The sequence below is a fragment of the Schistosoma haematobium genome, chromosome ZW (assembly GCF_000699445.3).
Source record: "Schistosoma haematobium chromosome ZW, whole genome shotgun sequence".
Classification (NCBI taxonomy): Eukaryota; Metazoa; Platyhelminthes; class Trematoda; order Strigeidida; family Schistosomatidae; genus Schistosoma; species Schistosoma haematobium.
In genome coordinates, this window is record NC_067195.1 from 51861191 (window position 1) to 51881668 (window position 20478).

The 20478-nt window shown below is 31.7% G+C and overlaps 2 protein-coding genes across 2 annotated transcripts in view; one reads left to right on the forward strand and one right to left on the reverse strand.

The window, feature by feature from the left end:
* Positions 1–9543, forward strand: part of CLCN7_2 (H(+)/Cl(-) exchange transporter 7) — a 28439-nt gene extending 18896 nt beyond the window's left edge. The window contains exons 17-18 of the mRNA XM_051211694.1: positions 1927–2273; positions 7228–9543. The gene's annotated coding sequence lies outside the window, so the exon portion shown is untranslated. The remainder of the gene's footprint in view (positions 1–1926; positions 2274–7227) is intronic.
* MS3_00003836 (uncharacterized protein) overlaps positions 6691–20478 on the reverse strand; it is a 59260-nt gene continuing 45472 nt past the window's right edge. The window contains exon 2 of the mRNA XM_051211696.1: positions 6691–6987. Coding sequence (XP_051071784.1) covers positions 6978–6987 — 10 coding nt within the window. The 3' untranslated portion in view covers positions 6691–6977. The remainder of the gene's footprint in view (positions 6988–20478) is intronic.

A 20478-nucleotide genomic window follows, 5' to 3' on the forward strand; every position in this document is an offset into this window, starting at 1 on the left:
TAATAGCAAAACTACTAACAGCACTTGACAACTTGTGAAATCTAATTTTGTTTATTATTGTGATATAACGAAGGTCATATATACATAAACTATGAATTTATTAGATTTACTACAATCATTCATTGTCTGTTATTTATAAATTACAGAATAATATTTGACAACATGTGCTATTATTATGGTTATAAAAATATATACGCTATTGAATAGTTTGTTACAATTTGAGTGGGGTTGGTTACAATTTAAGGGTTGAAGTTGAGATATGATTACAGATAAGTATGTAGAAATAACATAAATTATTCACAAATTTCAAAGGTTATGATTTATTTTATAGATGCTTCATTATAATTACTGCTATTGGCCCATGTGAACAAGGGTTAGATACTATTCACCCGGAAAAAGATGACCAAGGAACACATTGCTCCGAGAATTGGAGGCAGACATCAAATTGATGAATAGCGACTAGAAATTATTGCTTAGGACAGATTTGGATGGAGGATGCTAATGGGTGGCCTATGCTCCTCCAAGAGAGGTAACAGACATAAGCATGTACTCATATTAGAGAATTGAAAACAATACTTTTACCAAATGTATCATATTCTGAGAGCTTTCGGAGTGTAATTGTGTCACGTATTGAATTGCGTTCGAATCCAGTGAGTGGCGTCGTGGATGCGCACTGCTGAGGAGTCCCACAATAGGACGGAACGGCTGTCCAGGTTTTCGATGGTGATCTAACATCAATCGGTTCATGATCTCAATAAAAAAAAATCATATTTGTTGCATATGGATTCTGTAGACGTTCTGGATTAATTTAGTTTATTATGATGAAAAGAATGTATTTCATGCCTGAATGTGTTTATTTAATAAAAACGTATAACGAATTGTTTAAAATATTTCATCTCACTCTCGTATAATACGTTGATACAATAGTAAGTCGAAACAGGTTAAATCTAAACCAGGATTAACGACTCAGAATAGAGAAGCAGATTAACATTATTATTCTTGCATTGTTCCGTTGTACTATTTAAACTTGGATTAATTTTAATTTGGTTATTTATTCTCTGATGAAGTGACTTACACTAAGTCACGAAACGTCAGAAATCCTAATTTTCTACTCTTTGGGATATTACAAATATATTATTTTTATTTTAACATTAGATAATCCAATGAAGTTACAAGCAGTCAAACTCAGTGTATCCGAAGTAGAAATCGATTATTTTAATAGTCAGTAGGCTGCGGTTGATTTGTTCACGCTTAATGAACATTCATATTGTACTTCCACTACTACACACAAACTAAATCTAAATATATATAGAGAATGCATAAGACTCAGATAACGGATGTGTAGTTACCTGTCATAGTTTGGATAGTGAGTAATGATATAAGTTTTGTACTTTTTTAACTGATAAACTGAGTTAGGTTTCTTGCAAGTGTCGCACACTCACAGTTCAGTGTGTTACCAATAACCTCTAATGCTAATACCTATATTGGTAGTAATAGGTATTATTTCTGGTGGGTATGATACTTTTATATATTAATTATGGGTCATGATCTACTGCTGTTCGTATTTATCGTTTAAACTAATCAATCCCCGTTGATATATGTGATAATTAAATGGATTCCTTGATATTCTCTGTTTTTATAATCTGATTATGTGTTTAGATAGTGGCTAGTAGTGTGATCCATAATTCCAATTTTCGGTATCACCATTGATGTGGGAGTATATCAAACTCGCCACAGGACGAAATCCGTAGGTGATTACTAAACATTTGTTTACAAAATCCTCATACTAACGGAGGTCAGTCAAATTCAGTCTTAAATCTTAAAAATAAATACATACAACAAATAATGAATTATTCATTTTTTATCAGTCATGACTGTCTGTGATTAAGGCAAGATATCTCTCATTGTTGTTGTAATCACATTCAGGTAGATGAATAACAGCTGAGAACAGGTTGATAAAGATTTCATAAAATATCTATTCAATTTATAATACACCGGTTGATAAAGATTAATTCGTCAAATTAGATAAATTCGATGGTTTGGTTTCCTGAGTTGAATTCCTTTGGCTACACATTTGGTAACGTCGAAATCAAATGGCAGAGATTCCCAGTGAGTAATCAGATCATTATTAGCTGAATGATGAACAAATATCCAGTTCAACGCCAATTATTTTTAGCAAAATATTTCATTGACGTGAAAAAGAAATATGTGTACAGAATATTAATGAAGCAAATCAAACAGTTCGAATGGAACACATGGTTTAAAGAATATTGGTTAGTTGATTAGTTACATAACAAAAATAATTATTAACTGGTAGGTAAAATTGATGAACTATATATCTGATTTCAAAAAATTTAAAAACTGTCATTAAAATTTACTTTAAACATCAGTCTTCCATTAGTAACTGTTTTTTCACTAGTGTTTTTGGATAATTGACATCACTAGTTTGTTTGTTTGAAAGTAGTTTTCATCAGTAACGGACAGGAATTGAAGAAAAAATACTGTCGGGAGCATTGGACAGAAAATGTTTATCAATGTACATTAACAACGTAACACAGAATAAAAATCTGAACATTCAGGTATCATGGCAACTGCAATTCCAACCACCTACTGAATGAAAATTGAATGATTTGCATTTTCAGACTTAATTAATTTGTAATTTAACACATTTTATTGTTGTTGACATAATTAACAAATTATTGTCATCAACTTTTGACTTAGATAATAACTTTACATATTATGTGCTATATCTTGTAGCCTTATGCCCCATTAATATATAACGTAATGATACTGCCAATTAGAGAACAGTGATTTATCGACCGGAACAATAACACATAAAACAAACTAGAGTCCTTATCGGTCCTGCTACCTGCCTAGCTCTGCCTGTTAAGTCCAGAACACTAATATCAGCCTCCGAGATTTGAATCATATACTTTAAATATACTGGGTTTATATACAAACCAAACAGACCATATCGTACCATAAAATAAAAAATAACATTTGTACAAATTTATTCAAACGTGGCTGTGAATGTGGGAGATAGTAATTCATAGACTGGGCAGAACTCAAGAATGGTAAATTGTATATTAATAGTTCATAGTTCAAAATAAAGCTTATGATAAGAGGCACACGAATATGTATAGTTGAGTGGGTATATATATATATATATATATATATATATATATATATATATATATATATATATAGTATTAGTCTACAAATAGTTCTCAAAAGTTACCATTCATAATTCTCATCGAGATATAACATTATGTTTTCTCAATTTCTTAGAGAAATGTAATTCAAAGTTCATCTCCTGTAGGTAAATAATTATTATAAATGTTAAGTTGGTATGTCAATTCACAATAGTTTACGAAACAAAAATGTAGGTACTTTTAAACTGTACAAAGTCCGCAGCAATTAATATGGTATATTTATTTTGGTATTTAAAGTTTAATTTAACATTACAATGATAATGTACATGTTTATTAAAATAATATGGTATTCGAATATTCTACTGAGAAAAGTAAATTCTCAAAACAATAATACTGAATAAATTATCTATGATAAATATCTTTTTATCATTACTTCTTAAGAAGGAAAAAGTGAACTGAAATGTTAGGACTCAAAAGTTAAGTGGATAACACAATGGCGTTTAATGCGAACGGTACTGGGTTCGATTCATGGAGTGAACATCAACGTTTTGATGCAGGTACATCCAACTGACAAGTCCAAATAGTACTGAAATGTTATTTAAAATAATGAAAGTTTGAATAAATCTAATCAAAAATCAACACACTACTAATTATGCTTGATATAAAACAGAGTTTTATGATAAAATGTAGCATTAATTTTATAATAATTGAATGTAGAAGATGTTCTATGTTATGGTAACGATTCATGCTAGTATATCAGGTTAACGTTAAAAATCATTGTTCTCATGAACCAGAAAACAATTTGTTATGCCATTTGTAAAAAAACTGTCTTAGAAATGCTTATTGGAATTTTTTAACCTTTTGTAATTTGTGATATCACCAATTTGTCCTTTCTATTAATAAAACAACTAAGGAAGATATCATTTAAAAGATGAGTTAGATCAATCATAAAAAACATTCTATTCCATTTATGTACTCAACAATGTAAATTAACAGTTAATCAGTATGATATATGAAAGACAGGATCTCCTCCTGTTATTTGTCGGCAGAAACATAATATGCATCAATGTTCAGTAGACGACAACTACAAAGAATTACAATTCTTCAAAGGGCAGCTAATAAAATCAAAATGACTTATATGAACGTATCTAAAAAAATCTAGACACAAATTCAATTGGAGGAATGATAAAATTTCCAATCAAAAATATTCTGAGATTACAAGAGATTTCTCTTACTAGGACTTCAGTGAACCAGAATACAAGTGGGGACAATCGAATGTATCTTAACACAAAATTACAGAATCTCTTAATAAAATTTGAGGATCTTACAGTACATACTTAATTTGCAAAATATCAATCAATTGTCTTAAACTTGACTGTTCTGTTGCAAATGTCAATCATTCGTCTCAGACTTCACTGTTTCTTCATTTCCATACTAATCGCTTTCGGTTCCCGTTCTTTCCTTTTCTATCTTCTGCTGCCAGACGTTCTATTCTTGACTAGCTTTATATACTACTTATGTCGATATAAGTAGCACACATCACAGGACTAATTTATAATTAACAGATATATGATCCTAAATCCCATTTATCAACCGCTAAAGATAAACTCAAGCAATTGTATTCTCGGGAATAAATCTGACAAGACGGTTATTTGATGCCATTCATTTCTTAGTACTGGTTTATGTACCCCGTTAAGTGGTTGAGACATTATCCAGTCATTCAAATCGAAATAAGTTAAGCGGGATTTAAATTAATAATCTATTGACTGAAAAGTCAATATTTGAGTCACTTTTGGAAGGGTTTTATAAATAAATAAAATAGTAACATGAGTCGTGAACCTATATTTACCAATATTCATTGATGCTTCACAAAGTTGAGAAAAAGATCACAGGCAAATCTATAAAAGTTTAATTTATCAATGTACATTTTAACATTGAAGACCAGTTGCAATATTATAATTTTTATTTGTATAACGATTGACTTTGAATGATAATTTCAAAGCATGTTGGAAAGAAAAATAGGCTTTCAAATGCTAGTTTTATTTTATTAACTTGGAAATCTACATTCAAGTAAAAACATGACATCTATTAAACGATTCGTATAGGTTTTGTTCATGATATTTTGAAAAGATTTAAGAATAATTTTCAACATATGGCTTTCAGTTATAATGCGCTTCATAGTAGGCCTGATATAACTTTTATCAAATATATAATAACTAGTTAAAAAAAACAGTGGTATCATCCATGAGTTATGAGCAATATTATTACAACATTCATTTATTAGAAGAAAAGATGAATGGTGGCTAGCAGTGGAATCCAGGATGCGCGTTTCGTTATATTTGGGATTTGTCAGCTGGATGTACCTTCATTCCAGAATTGATGTTTACTCCGGAACTCGCACCCAGTAATAATGTTTGTGAATTATGGCAATATCGTGGCACTCCGCACAAGATGCACATATGGTAATAAGAGACTGATCAGTAGCAGTCTTAAATATTCATGGAAAAATTCAAACAAACAATACAAAATTCATTCATTAAGTTAAAAAGTGAATCAGCTTCTTGGTGACTGAACAATCCAAATAGACTAATACAAACATAGGAAACAGTAAACGAGAATTTGATCATGTTGATCTACAAAGCTGATATGAAGTAGAGTAAGAGAGTAAACGGCTCTAATTTTTTAGTAATTTGTTTAGAATTTAGACTTAATTAACCGACTATGAGTAACTAATTCTTACAACGAAAGGGAAGATTGCTTAAATCTACAGAAGGGAAAAATAGTTAAAATTTTATCACAAATTTTATCATAAACTGATCGTAAATGAATGGGAAGATGTTATTTGCAAAACTGTGTCTTCGATTATCATTTACGTTTTCTTGAGTTAACTATATTTATACTAATTTTATGAAAGTATTTCCGGAGAAGACTTGCATATTTGTGTATTATCGTGAAGTTAATCAAGTCAACAATTCTTTCCATGCACTGAAATTCAGATATATTTGGTTGGGCTCTTTTAAGTCATGTTACTCTGTAGTATTGTTCTGACAACATGTGACTATAATCAGTAACAAATACATGTGCAATAATGTTATAATCGCTTTTCTAGCTTTATTAGCGGCTGCGCAACTAATTCCTACACTTATATAATACTTGAATTTGACTTAACCCTTATACCTAACTGGATAGATTTGGTTATGTGGATGATGATCTGTGAGAAGAACCTTTTAATTTAATGCAAAGATAATTGGGAGGATATACTCTTTACCATGTCAGTTATCCAACATATTCAAAGCCTAAATCTTCAAACAATTTATGAATTACGAATATATTATTACTACTAGCTTTTTAACTTACTAATAGTTTAACGATTAAGACATTTAATAGTTGAATTCATGAGTCACTTGAAGTTAGACCACCATGGAAAACCTAGAAGCACTGGACGGCCGTTTCATCCTAGTGTGGGACTCCTCAGCCGTGCCCATCCACGATCCCGCCCCCACGAGATCCGAACCCAAGACTTATCAGTCTCGCGCGCAAGCGCTTAACCTCTAGACTACTGAGCCGGCATCCAACGATGTTAATGTCTAACTGTAACTAATTCATAAAGTTGCGCCACCGTCCACCATTGTTATCAGTAAATTACCATCTCACATTTCTTCATATTCACACTTCAAGTGAAATGAATAAAAACAAAATAATTGCTTAATATTATCATTTTATTTCAATATGTATATTTCTTTAAAAATTTCGCTGATATATTGTATATATATTCTTGACAAATTCATTTTGTATTTTCTTAATCATCATAATTTTCAACTTCATTTATCCGTATCTAAAATGAAAAAAGGAAGAAATGAATATATATATATATATATATATATATATATATATATATATATATATATATATATTAGTCCTTTAAACATACTACTGTTAATTGCCAAACGAAGTTGACAAAAATTGTATTCAGACCTCAATAAACTTGGCCTTTTGAACACTTTGTTAGTTATTATTATGCTGTAAAGTTTTTGCTAAAGTTTTGTTCTGGTTTTATAATTTTTTTCGTGTGTAGCAGGCTGTCGTTTGAATCAAACAGAGTTATGAAGGGGTGAATTTTTAAGATATTATAAAGCATACCACTTAAAATTGTTATTCATAAGTACAATTTTCTTATATGGTTCAATTATTGAATGCTGGAGAACACAGATATGGTGTGGAGGATGCAATAAGCCGATCACTATCCAAACGTTTCTCATAACATTATCCGACTTGGCTTTTAAAAAGAGAATGTAAAACAATTGCTAGTTCGATACAGTAGCATTTAATTAATTGTGGACACATCGCTCCAAAAGATTTTTCTTTTGAAGTAATCTACAGAGTCAAAGCAGAAACGATTCGTCCAACCTCTCATCCTTTCTTGGCCTTAATTTCCTTAATGAGTATGTTTCTAGGTTGTTTTCTGCATGTTTTCCTGCACTTTTATTTGATTATTATCGGATTCTTTTTTAAAATTTATTATTTTGCAATTTTAAACTCATTTATTATTACTTTATACAAGTTTTCTTGATTATTATTCAGTTTAGATTATTCTGACCTTTATGTTTGTCGTTATTTCTTCATATCCGTCAATTAGATTATTAGCTGACCCATAAACTATTTTCTTCATTACCTCCTGATTAGTGCGTAACCTCATTTGTTATTTAGTCTTGAATCCGTTTTTGTGATGTAATCTTTTCTATCCTCCTATAGACATATATTTTCCAGATAACTATATCTACGAATGTACAGCTTAAGTAAATGATTTTGTCGAAAAGAGAAAAATTGTCTTCGCTGAATCCTCTTTTTCTTACTCAATGACACTATGCGTTATTTTAATTATCTGAATTATTATTATTATTATCTAACTTCTCGACTGTTAAATATGACTACTTTTTTATGTTGCTTATAAAAAGCGGAATTTATTGCTGATCAAAGTTTATTCAAAACATTTACATAATATCAGCAGTTGAGATCATGAATCGTTTGAAGCTAGACCACCATGGAAAACCTGGAAGTACTGGACGGCCGTTGTTGTGGGACTCCCCTCGTGGATGCGCTCTGCTGTGGAGTCCCACGACAGGACGAAACGGCCATCCAGTGCTTCCAGGTTTTCCATGGTGGTCTAGTTTCAACTGACTCATGATCTCAATTGTTGAAATTACAACAATCTCCACAAAACCCATTCCGATACTAATTTACATAATATTTTAAAGTAATTACGGAGAAGGCAACTTGTATTTTTATACATTTTAACGGGTAAAGCTTGTAGGACATTTAAAGATATTTGAAATCACTGTAACCACAGAAAATCAAAATGCATCAGTTGACCGTTTAGGTATTGTTTATTTCTTAACGGAAATACATACTCGCAAATGCACATGCTCAGCATAGATAGATTTTTTCAGGGATTATTCAATTTTTTATTGCACTACTTAAATACATATATCACTTATGTTAAAACACATGATTAATAAATTGTTCAAGAAAAATTCAACATCCTTACCCATCAGGAATCATGTACTTTTAATTTTTCAAATAAAAAGATACTGAAACACGATTACATTCAGGAGATTCTTAAAGATCATTTCAGTACAAAATTGTTAAACATCAATTATGTTAAGCAGTTAAAGCTTTCATGTTTATCACAGTAGCTTTTGTACTAAGCAGATAGATATGACTAATTCATTTAGGGAAGTTACATAAATTAAAACTAGTGGCATACTGGTTTTAGTATCGTGGACCTTCCAATTAACCCAGTATATTTGTATAATCAGCATTTTTCCCAAGAACTGTTGATTAGCAGTCATAAATAAAATGAGTGTTTAACTTAATCTTAGTCTAAGTTACTATAATCATAAGAAAAGCTAGTACTTTTATTTGTTTATTATGTGTGTAAAAAACAATGATTTATTTTGTCAAAGTCATTTGACAAAATGTGCTTCATTAGAGTCATTCAATGGAAAGTAAGTTTTCAACTTCTACTCAAAGAAAAAGTTCGTAAGTAAGCAATCTATCTCAAGGATCAGTAGATCATATATTATTATATTACTTCTTTTAAGTGTAAATATCATCCAAATAAATTATTTTCATTATGTAACAAAATAAGCTGAGTAGTAAACGTTACGCAGTCCACATTCGCCTCTAAATCTAATCAGATTTTAATTATTTAGAATATCTGAAGAAGAAGTTAGACATTAACATCGTTGGATGCCGGCTCAGTGGACCAATGGTTAAGCGCTTGCGCGCGAGACTGATATATCCTGGGTTCGGATCTCGTGGGGGCGGGGTCGTGGGTGGGCAATGCTGAGGAGTCCCACACTAGGACGAAATGGCCGTCTAGTGCTTCTAGGTTTTCCATGGTGGTCTAACTTCAATTGACTCATGATTTCAACTATTGAAATTACTAAAATCTCCACAAAGCCCCTTCTGATAAAGAAGAATAGTCATTAAATTAATAAGACGTATTATTATTTGATTACATACATTGACGCTAATAAGCTGTGACAATATATTGAAGGAAAATATAATTATTATCACTATTGATTATTCTGAAGTGGGTTATAATGCAAACTAATTAAATTTCTTTTGTCAAAACATAAGTCTTTTAGTCGTAATAAACATAGAGCCTGGAGAAAATTTTCAGTAACAAAACTGGCCAAATCACAACACGACGAGATGAACTAAAAACTGAATCTTGAAGGAGTGAAAATAATGTTATGGCAGTGTTAATAAGATAAGTTAAACATTAAGAATATGATTCTAGAGGGAAGAGTTAAAAGTTCTGAATGAAAAAATTCTGAGATTGAAATTTCAGGGGAGAAAAAGAGAGGAAACATTCGGGGCATTGTGACCATTCAATGTTCTTAACTGCTGAAAGAGGATACCCTGCAGGTCTCAACTACTTGGTTTGCCTCTAATAACACGGTTCAGACCAACAGTCAATGACTTCATGGACTGATTTCTCGTCTTTATTTGCCCATCCATAGGTTCCTTACAATCTGCTCCTATGGTAACTAACATTACTTACAATTGTGAGCACGTATTACGTATACCTAACCACCTTAATTGGCGAGGATTCACAACATCATAAACCGGTTCATCATCTCTGCTCAGTACCCGATGCCTAACCAAAGCATAACTCACTCAATCGTTACATGTTACACTAGGAATATTTCGAAGACATCTTTGATCAAAATTATCAAGCTTATCTATATTTACTTCCATAGACCATAATTCTAAAAGCGGATTGCTGAATAATAAACTAAGTCTTTTATCGTGAAACTTCTAAGTCTAGTGAGTAGTTTGACACAGTCAACACCTTCATTTATCATGATCAAAGTGATGATATAGAATTTAATTACATTCCTTATTGTTATGTAATGACAAACGTGAGTTGAAATTATAAGACTTAATTGATTGAATTATTTTATGCAATTTGTTTACGAGTTTTAATACTGCTTGATTAAATAGCTTTCTCGAGCGACAAAATACTGATAATCCTCTATTAATCCTTAATAATACTGATCTAAGAAAGCTGTCCTACATTATGTAATGAATTCAATCTTAATTTATATAATTTGTTCCAGAAATAACTTTCAAATAACACTTTATATAATGCAGTAATCATGTAGTTTATGTTAATTTAACAACAGTGGTTATTTTTAAAAACATTTAATTGTTAGTAACCATGATATCATCAGTTTTTGTTGCTATGATCAAGTTACCGTTATATTTTTTATACATTACTGAAGAGATTTTTTAATGGTTCAAATAAAAGTATGATGTTTGAAGGATTTAACTTTTAATTAAAAAGATTTAAATTCAAACTCTATACTCCTTCTACTCAAACATTTATATAAACATTTGTAACAACACATATAAGCGAACAATTGTTTTCAATTAGATCGTCATCAGGCTTTACTCTAATATACATGAATATTTATACGAAAATTTTTAAACCAATCAAGGCAATATGAGTCAATAATCACAATGAAATAGAATAAGTCACTACACATAATAGGTAAAAGTACAAGTTGATAGTACGAAAACAGGTGAACAGATAGTGGTAAGAATAATAAACTACAATAACAAAGCTCTTATCAATAGTTAATCGTTGGAAATAGAAGGTCAAATAAACATGGGTAAATAGACTAGGAATAGTAATCACAAAACATTAAAAATCATTACGTAATAAGATGTGTGTAAATAATTAGATAGTGAAGAATACAAAGAGGCGGATAATGACAAACAAATAATGGATGTGGAAATAAGGTTAACAATAACACAGATAGAATAAAATAAATAAATAATGATAATAATAAAATTTAAAATAAAAATTGTTAGTTAAGTTATAACTGGCCATGGAAGGGATAGGGGAGTCACGTATTTCTTCTGTACACATAGATTGGGGTTATATGTACGAATTCCAATGGCTTCAGCTATATATAGGAGACGGGAACGGACTCCGTCGGGAAATGATGGAGGTATACGATAGATAACTCGAAATGATTTCAATTTATCTACTGCATGACCGCTATCAATAAGATGTGCTAGTATAGAACTGCGAATAGTTTTTCTCTGACCCTTTATGTACCAAGTTGGTAGATGTTCACTCATTCGTTGGTTAAGTTGCCTGGTAGTACGCCCTATATAGCTATCTCCACAGGAGCAGCTGAATTTGTAAATGCACATGGAAGAGGCCAACTCAGGTAACTTATCCTTCGTTTGAGTAGACATCGCTGGTCGACAAGAGAAGGTCAACGCAAGATTGGCTGCGTAGAATGTCTTGGTGATTACTTTGGTTAACCTATATTTCAGAGTGTCACTAGCCACATCCCCGTTGAATTGCACTTTCATGTATAAAGGTTTCTTACGAACAGTCGAAATCTCCGACTTCTTTATTATATCCTGCATGTATTTCTTAATGAACGCGCTGGGGTAGCCGATCTCGGTCAGTGAGTTGTTGAGAAATTCAAGCTCCTGACTTAGAGTGTCTACTGTACAGATCCTTTTTGCTCTGCTCGTGAGACATCTGACCAAATTTCTCTTGTAACGGATGGGTGTGAAACTGCAGAAGTGAGTATATTGGCATGAAGAGGGGTTTCTTCTATACACGCTTCTACTTAATGTGCCGTCACTTCGTCTGCTTAGTGTGACGTCAAGGAAGCTCAGCTTCTTATCATGCTCGCTTTCACCAGTGAAGGTGATCGCTGGGTGAACACTGTTGAATTGGTCTAGGAGTTCCTCCTTACTAGTGTTTTGGTCTACGATAATGAATGTGTCGTCAATGTATCGACAATATAAATCCAGTTTCTTAATAGTCTCATTGAGAGGTCCGTTTTCTAGCTTTGCTGCTCCTGTGGAGATAGCTATATAGGGCGTACTACCAGGCAACTTAACCAACGAATGAGTGAACATCTACCAACTTGGTACATAAAGGGTCAGAGAAAAACTATTCGCAGTTCTATACTAGCACATCTTATTGATAGCGGTCATGCAGTAGATAAATTGAAATCATTTCGAGTTATCTATCGTATACCTCCATCATTTCCCGACGGAGTCCGTTCCCGTCTCCTATATATAGCTGAAGCCATTGGAATTCGTACATATAACCCCAATCTATGTGTACAGAAGAAATACGTGACTCCCCTATCCCTTCCATGGCCAGTTATAACTTAACTAACAATTTTTATTTTAAATTTTATTATTATCATTATTTATTTATTTTATTCTATCTGTGTTATTGTTAACCTTATTTCCACATCCATTATTTGTTTGTCATTATCCGCCTCTTTGTATTCTTCACTATCTAATTATTTACACACATCTTATTACGTAATGATTTTTAATGTTTTGTGATTACTATTCCTAGTCTATTTACCCATGTTTATTTGACCTTCTATTTCCAACGATTAACTATTGATAAGAGCTTTGTTATTGTAGTTTATTATTCTTACCACTATCTGTTCACCTGTTTTCGTACTATCAACTTGTACTTTTACCTATTATGTGTAGTGACTTATTCTATTTCATTGTGATTATTGACTCATATTGCCTTGATTGGTTTAAAAATTTTCGTATAAATATTCATGTATATTAGAGTAAAGCCTGATGACGATCTAATTGAAAACAATTGTTCGCTTATATGTGTTGTTCTAATTTTCACAATGGGAATCTTTAATATTATAAACATTTGTGTATGATCACTAGTCTATACACAAACAGTAAATATAAAAGTCAAATACATGAACTAGTATTATGATTTTAAGTTTACGTCAACAAATTATGAAGTGGGAAGATTCAACTGATTACTCTTAAATAGAAATAACACTGTTTTTGACATTTAATATTAGACATTTGATACAAAAATATAACGCTTATCGGCATCAAGATTTCCATACATGTAGTTGACAGGCATAGGGAAACTGATCATTTCAATCGAGTATTTAAACAATTGAAAATTAGTTGAAAGCAAAAATTGTATAGAGTTCAATTAATTAATACAAGTTCTGCGGTATTCAGTGAAATCTTATTGACTTACGTAATTACGCCTGTTACTCCCCATGGAGGACTATAGGCATCCCATAAGCATTTCTCATCGAAATCTGTGCTGGGAAATCATTTACCGTTGGTTCCAGTTGCTACTCATCCTTTTATGCCGCTTCCTTTTCTCGGAACACTGTGTTCTTTATTCTTTGACGTTCCCATTTCCCTTCAAAACTGCAAGTTAGTGCTTGCTTTGTGATACAATTTGAAGATTCCCACACTGTATGTACTACCCACCTCCAAATTCTTCTAATTTCCTCTTCAGCTAGTAGCTGTTTTATTTCTTGTTGTTGATTCTATCCGGTCAACGGCTTTGAAGTATCCTTTAAATTATCGTTTATAAATGCCTGTACTTTTCTGATGATGGTTATAGTAGTTCTCCAAGTTTCAGCTACATACAGTGGGACTGTCTTGACGTTCGTACTGAAGATTCTGACTTTGATATTGGATGACAATTGTTTTGAATTCCGTACCTTATTCAGTTGTAGGAATGCTGTCCTTGTTTTGCCAATCTTTTCCTTCACATCTGCATCAGATCCTCTTTGTTTCTCATTGATGACCCCCAGAAATGGGAAGGTTTTCACCTGTTTCAAAACTTCTCTATCAAGTGTGATTGAATTGATGCTCTCTGTGCTGTATTTCAGGACCTTGCTTTTTTTCTTGTGAATGTCGAGGCCTACTGATGCAGAAGCTGCTGTTACACTGACTTTCTTCACCTTTATTTGTTGATGCGTATGGGCTAGATCATCTGCAAAGTCCAAAACTTTCAGGTGCATGCAGGCTGTCCATTTTATTCCGTGCCTTTCGTGAGATGTAGAGGTCTTCATAATCCAGTCAATCAGCAGAAGCAAGAGGAAGGGAGAGATAGAAGCCATGTCCAACTACGGTCCTTACTTGGAATCCATCTATTAACTATCCTTCATGAGCGGATTTGAAGTGTGGTCCGTCGTATGAATTCCGTATGCTGATGATCTCATCTACTCACACAATAGTGTCGAAGAAGGCTCAACGGAGTTCTCCTATCCACTCTGACAATTGCTTTCTCATAGTCAAGGAAGTTGATGTATAGTGACGAATTCCATTTACTTGGTTGTTCAACAATGACCCGTAGTGTTGCGAGGTGGTATGTGCACGGCCGATCTTTACGGAATCCAGCCTGTTGATCTCGAAGCTGGATGTCTAATGAATCTTTCATCCAGTTCAACAACACTCTGTTGAAATGTTTCCCTAGTGCCGATGCTAGTGTGACGCCTCTGTAGTTCTCCCATTTACTCAAATCTCCTTTCTTTGGTATCTTAATGAGATGTCCTTCTCTCCAGTCCGCCAATGGCACTTGTTCCTCCACTCAAATCTTCTTGAATAGGACATGAAGCATGTTTGCAGTTACTTCAATGTCTGAATTCAGTGCTTCAGCTGGTGTATTGTCAGGTGCTGCTGCTTTCTCACCTTTGATTTGTCTGATGGCCATCATGATTTCTTCAATTGTTGGTGCATTAGCATCTGTGGGTAACGTCTGTGTGTTCTGTCCCGATGTCCGGTGGATTCAATGTAGTTGGTCCATTTGAATGCTTCTCAAAGTGTTCCACCGATCTGCTCCTCTGTCCTTGAATATATGCGAGTATTTCGCCTTCTTTGTCCTTACCACATTTCCCTGATAATTTCTTTGTTGTATCATATAGTTATTTCATATTCCCTTCTTTTGAAGCTGTTTCCGCAGTAATTGTTAGGTCTTCCCCTTATTTCTACTTGTTGGTTCTAATGCTAATCCTAACCCTCCTGTTTGTTTCCATGAATTCGGTATGTGCCTTGGCTTTTTCTGGACTTCTTCGGTTGTTGTTAATTGCTGTCTTATTGTTCTTTCTTTCTTAAATTTTGTCCAGGGTTTCCATAGAGATCCGTTGCTTATGATGATGTTTCTTGCGACCCAGCACTTCCTGGTACGTTGAAGTTAATGCTTCTTTGACAACTTTCCAATTATCCTCCATGGTAGTTTCTTCTTCTTTGAATAGATCCTGTAAAGCTTGAAACCTGTTGTTGATATCTGTCTTGAATTCGTTGAATTTGTTAGTATCTTGAAGGAATGTTGTATTGAACCTTTGTACTGCTGTTTACACAGCTGTCCAGTGTTTTTTTAGCTTCAGTTTCACAAGTTGGCATCGCGATTCTCCTAAATGTAGGATTTTCAAATCGCACAGGAGAGCTTAAATGGTTGGAATTGTTTTCTCAGTTTAGCAGTTTACAACAAGTTGGTTTCTCTGGATTTATGTTGCTGACCTCTTGCCCAACCCTTCTAATTCACCCGTTCTTAGGAGTGGTTATAACTTAAGAAGAGCTAAAGGCATGATTTCAATGAAATCAACTTTAAATATATTGTTTATTAATCTAATGACCACTTGATATTGTGTTTAATAAATCGAAAAAAACTATCAATATCAAATTTGCGTCGAAATTATTTGTTTATTTATTTATTGTTTTTATTTACTCAACAACTTCTAAATTTTGTTTATTATCAGTTGTTTACTATGATTTGACCTACCACGAAGAGTTGTCTTATATTTGTTTTTAGATTCAGAATATATTTAAAAACCTAATGTTTATTGATATTTATCACTTGTGATACTGATTATTTTAAGCTCACTTATACTACTGCTACTATAATTATCGTTATAATTACCATTATTATTATTATTTCAAATGTTACAACCTACAACAATAATCTGTAGAGTAAATACAGCCTTATGGATGTTCATAAAGTTTACTCCGCCTGGAGCTCTTCTGGAGCTACTATCGGCCTCAAGCTCAGATAAAGGAGGGGATGGGGTTAGTGATCCTTTCTCGTGGAAAACTAACTCGCTAAAGAAAACACTAACTAGAAAAATAATTCAAACCATTTAAAATCTGCCCTGGGATTTAGAAGTAATGAATGTATAGGAGTTTTTCCCTTTTTTTTTAGAAAAACGACAACAACAAAGTACAATTCTTATTCTCATTAAATTTCGTGTCCGTTTTATAAAACAAAAGATTCAGTAAAACATAAATCTATAAGTAATGAAAAGTAAGGGTATTCATATTGCTGAAATTTTAATTCTAAAAGAAATGAAATTCATTGAAGACCATATTGTATGATTGAATATAGTTAACAAAAGCTTGAAAATAAGGTTCTAGATTAGTTAACAATCATTAATAAACATTGTCTGAAATGTTTAAAGAACTGATGTTTGATAAAGAATCCAAACTCGAGTTAGTATGTGTTATAATCCTAGTTGTAATTACAAAATTACCTTCAGAAAATAACTTTGTTTCTATCTAATTAACTGATTGACAATAGGTTATCATTGGTTAATAATTTATACTATGTTATTTAAGTCTGAGTGAATTCTATTTACTCATGTATTTATTATTACTTCATTCAACGTTATATTTTTGGTACACTATAGAATTTTCAGCACAATGTATTTCAACAAGTTTCCTTTTCTCATTACTTGATCAATTCTGACGATAAATACTGAGTGATCGCTAATCATAGATGTTAGCAGTTCATGAATCAACATCTAAATAATGTACATTCTTTTCGCTGTATATTGTTAGCAACCACGATATCTTTGATCGGAACTTTTGTAAATTGTACAACGAAAGGTTGTACACTTTTCAGAAACTCATCTGAATAGGTTATACGATTAATAGTCATAATGATGTGTTAAAACAAACAAAAACAAAAAAAGAAACATAATTTGTTGAAATATCTAGATGGCAGAAACAGGTAGCCCAGATGTTCAAACAGGCTTCCAAATATGTTGGTTAGTATAAATGGAGTTCTTTTCAGTCACTAAAAATTTTATGTCAAGACATGAATCTGAAAATTTTCTTCGAATTTAACTGTTAAGATTTAGAGGAAAGTTTGTATTTTTTTCTTTCAATCCTGATCTAATAATGAACATACTATCAACTATTATGCTATCTTCTTTTCAATGTATCACAAAATTAAGCAAACAAATTGAATGTTAAATATTATAAATTATCATTGTCATAGATCATTATCATCTGGAGAATCATTATAAACTCACAATTACTGATTAAGTATTTTGTTTTAATGAAGAACTTTTATTTACACTTAGAGTTGTTTACTTCAATTAGATATGGAATTTGAAGATTTCCTTATTTGAATATCATTAATTAGATTACTTAGCTGGAGTCTGTTAGTTTATATTTTGAACTTAGTTTAGTTTAGAAAATAATGCGATACATTGTAGATATAAATCTGTTGTATTGATTTTGTATATATTTATATTCCACCAGTCTTGTTATATGATACAGAAACGTTAGTAGAATAAACTATGTTATACCATATTAGTCAATTATATTTGTTTTAAATCTGGCTAACTATCATAGTTTATCAGAGAGAAAAGTTGGTTGATAACAACGATTATGATTGATAAATATTAATATATTATTGTTTATGTGCATTTTTAATACGGTTTTAAACAATAGAAGATTTATACTGTTGATTACTTTTGAATATGCACCTGACACAATATAAATGTTATCTTGTTATTTTGTCCATACATTTTTATGCCGATGAACACCATTTGCTTCCAAATACACTGGTATGGCCAAGAGTGGAGAGAGTTCGCTTACCCTTTCCGAATGCTGTCTCATGTGCAAACATATACAGCCACTCACAGGGAAATTCTACTCACTGACTTTTTGCGGCGAAGATGTTGTTTACGAAGTTGAAAGGACAAAAAGCGAATGTCCGACACTTTAACCCACTTAGTGGATATAGAGGATCCATCTAGAGGAGTGGGATGGAAAACTATGATTCCAAAACAATGGTACATATTGGCTACAAGATCCTTACGGAGCAAATGAAGTATCAAACTATTGTCGGTCACTAGTTACCATAGGACTGTATCTCCTAACGTTACTCCACTGTCTTTTGGATTAGATCTGTAGGTCAAAAGCTCGAGGAGTGGCCCCCTAAGTAAACCATCCGCTTCAGTTTGAGCACACATGCAGTATCACAGCCCACACACAAATCAATAATAACTACTACTGATCTCATCACCATTTTATGGAGCATGTGTATATAATGCCTCTTTATACTAACATTTATGTGTTCAAATAAATAACATAAATAAAATGCAGCAATATTGCTTTGGGTTTGGAAACGTTGTTGTTTTTTTTTTTAAAAAAAACACATTAATCAGACAAAAAAAAGTATCACGATAATTCTTGTTCTTTTTGTTAACCATTCAGGAAATGAAACAATTGACATTTGAATTAACTCATTAAATATGTTGTATCCAAGAGAAAATCTAATAAAGTTTTGAATGAATCAAAAACAAAATTTAATAAATGAGAATGAAATAAACGAAAAAAAATAACAAAAAAAAGTTACGAATATTTTGAACAATATACTAGAATCAATAAGTGAAAAAAATTTTTTTAAATAATTTTAACACAATTATGTTGTGAATAATTCACATGGTGACTTCTCTATGTAACATCTATTCATTAAATAAAATTAGAAACTATATCATTTATTCATATACAACACGTTTATACAATTATGACCTATGATAATGAATTCAGATAAAATTTGTATATTCTAATTTATAAAAAAAAACTATTTAATCTGATCATTGGCATTTTAATATACACGAATACACCGGATAATACTTTCATATGTTGTAATTTGTATCCTTTTTTTATGTCTCCTTTTTGGGATCTAACAGAATAAAAACGTGATATTTTCTCTTTTTCTTTTTTTCTTTTTTTTAACTTATTTTCTACATGGATTATTTTGATTGATAGAATGCAATTAATGTTAAGGATCAGTTAACTAATAGATAATTATTATTTCATAATAATAATAATAACTTATTCATAAAAATAGGTCAGTTGCAAGATTTAAACAGTTTTCGAATTATCCAACTAAATAGTGAATATATGTTTATGATTAATTTTGTATAGAACTATCAATTCCCTGAAAAGTTGTAAACAGACTATTAGTTGATAAATAAATAAATAATATGTTTGTAATATCCCAGTGAGTAGAAAAATTAGATTTTCTGAAGTTTGGATTACTTTTATATTCGTTATTTATTCTCTGAAGAAGTGACTTGCACTAAGTCACGAAGCGTCAGAAAATATAGTTTTTCTACACATTGGGATATTACAAATATAATATTTATTTATAACAATCTACCCGATGTTCAATTTATTCGAAATCATCAAATTAAACCTTGGTAATGATACCTATATTCGTTGATAAATTTCAGTGAATAGGACCATTTCAATCAGAGATATTCATTATATTCCTGTTTATAAGTTTTCTATTTCAATCGATTAATTTTATATCTATAAGCATAATATTAAGGGATTTTAATAAATTGAAAAACAATATATTGTTTATTAATTGAAGCAGTTAGGAGTTCTATACTGCAAAACCTAATCGGCCATAACCATTCTACAGATCCACAAATTGATTTTAAGGTTGTTTATATGATTCGTTCAAACCTATCCAGATTTCTTTGTATCCAACTCCTAAAAATAGGCGAAGCTCTTACCATCCAGGAGCTTAAACTAGATCTATGCGTACAAAAGAAATACGTCTTATCGTTTTCCTTAGCTTGGCCTTAATTATTTTGATTATCCTATTATTATTATTACATTCTCCCCTTTACTTATGTCTTATATTCTCATTATTTTATTCGTAAATACTCATCATATCACCTTA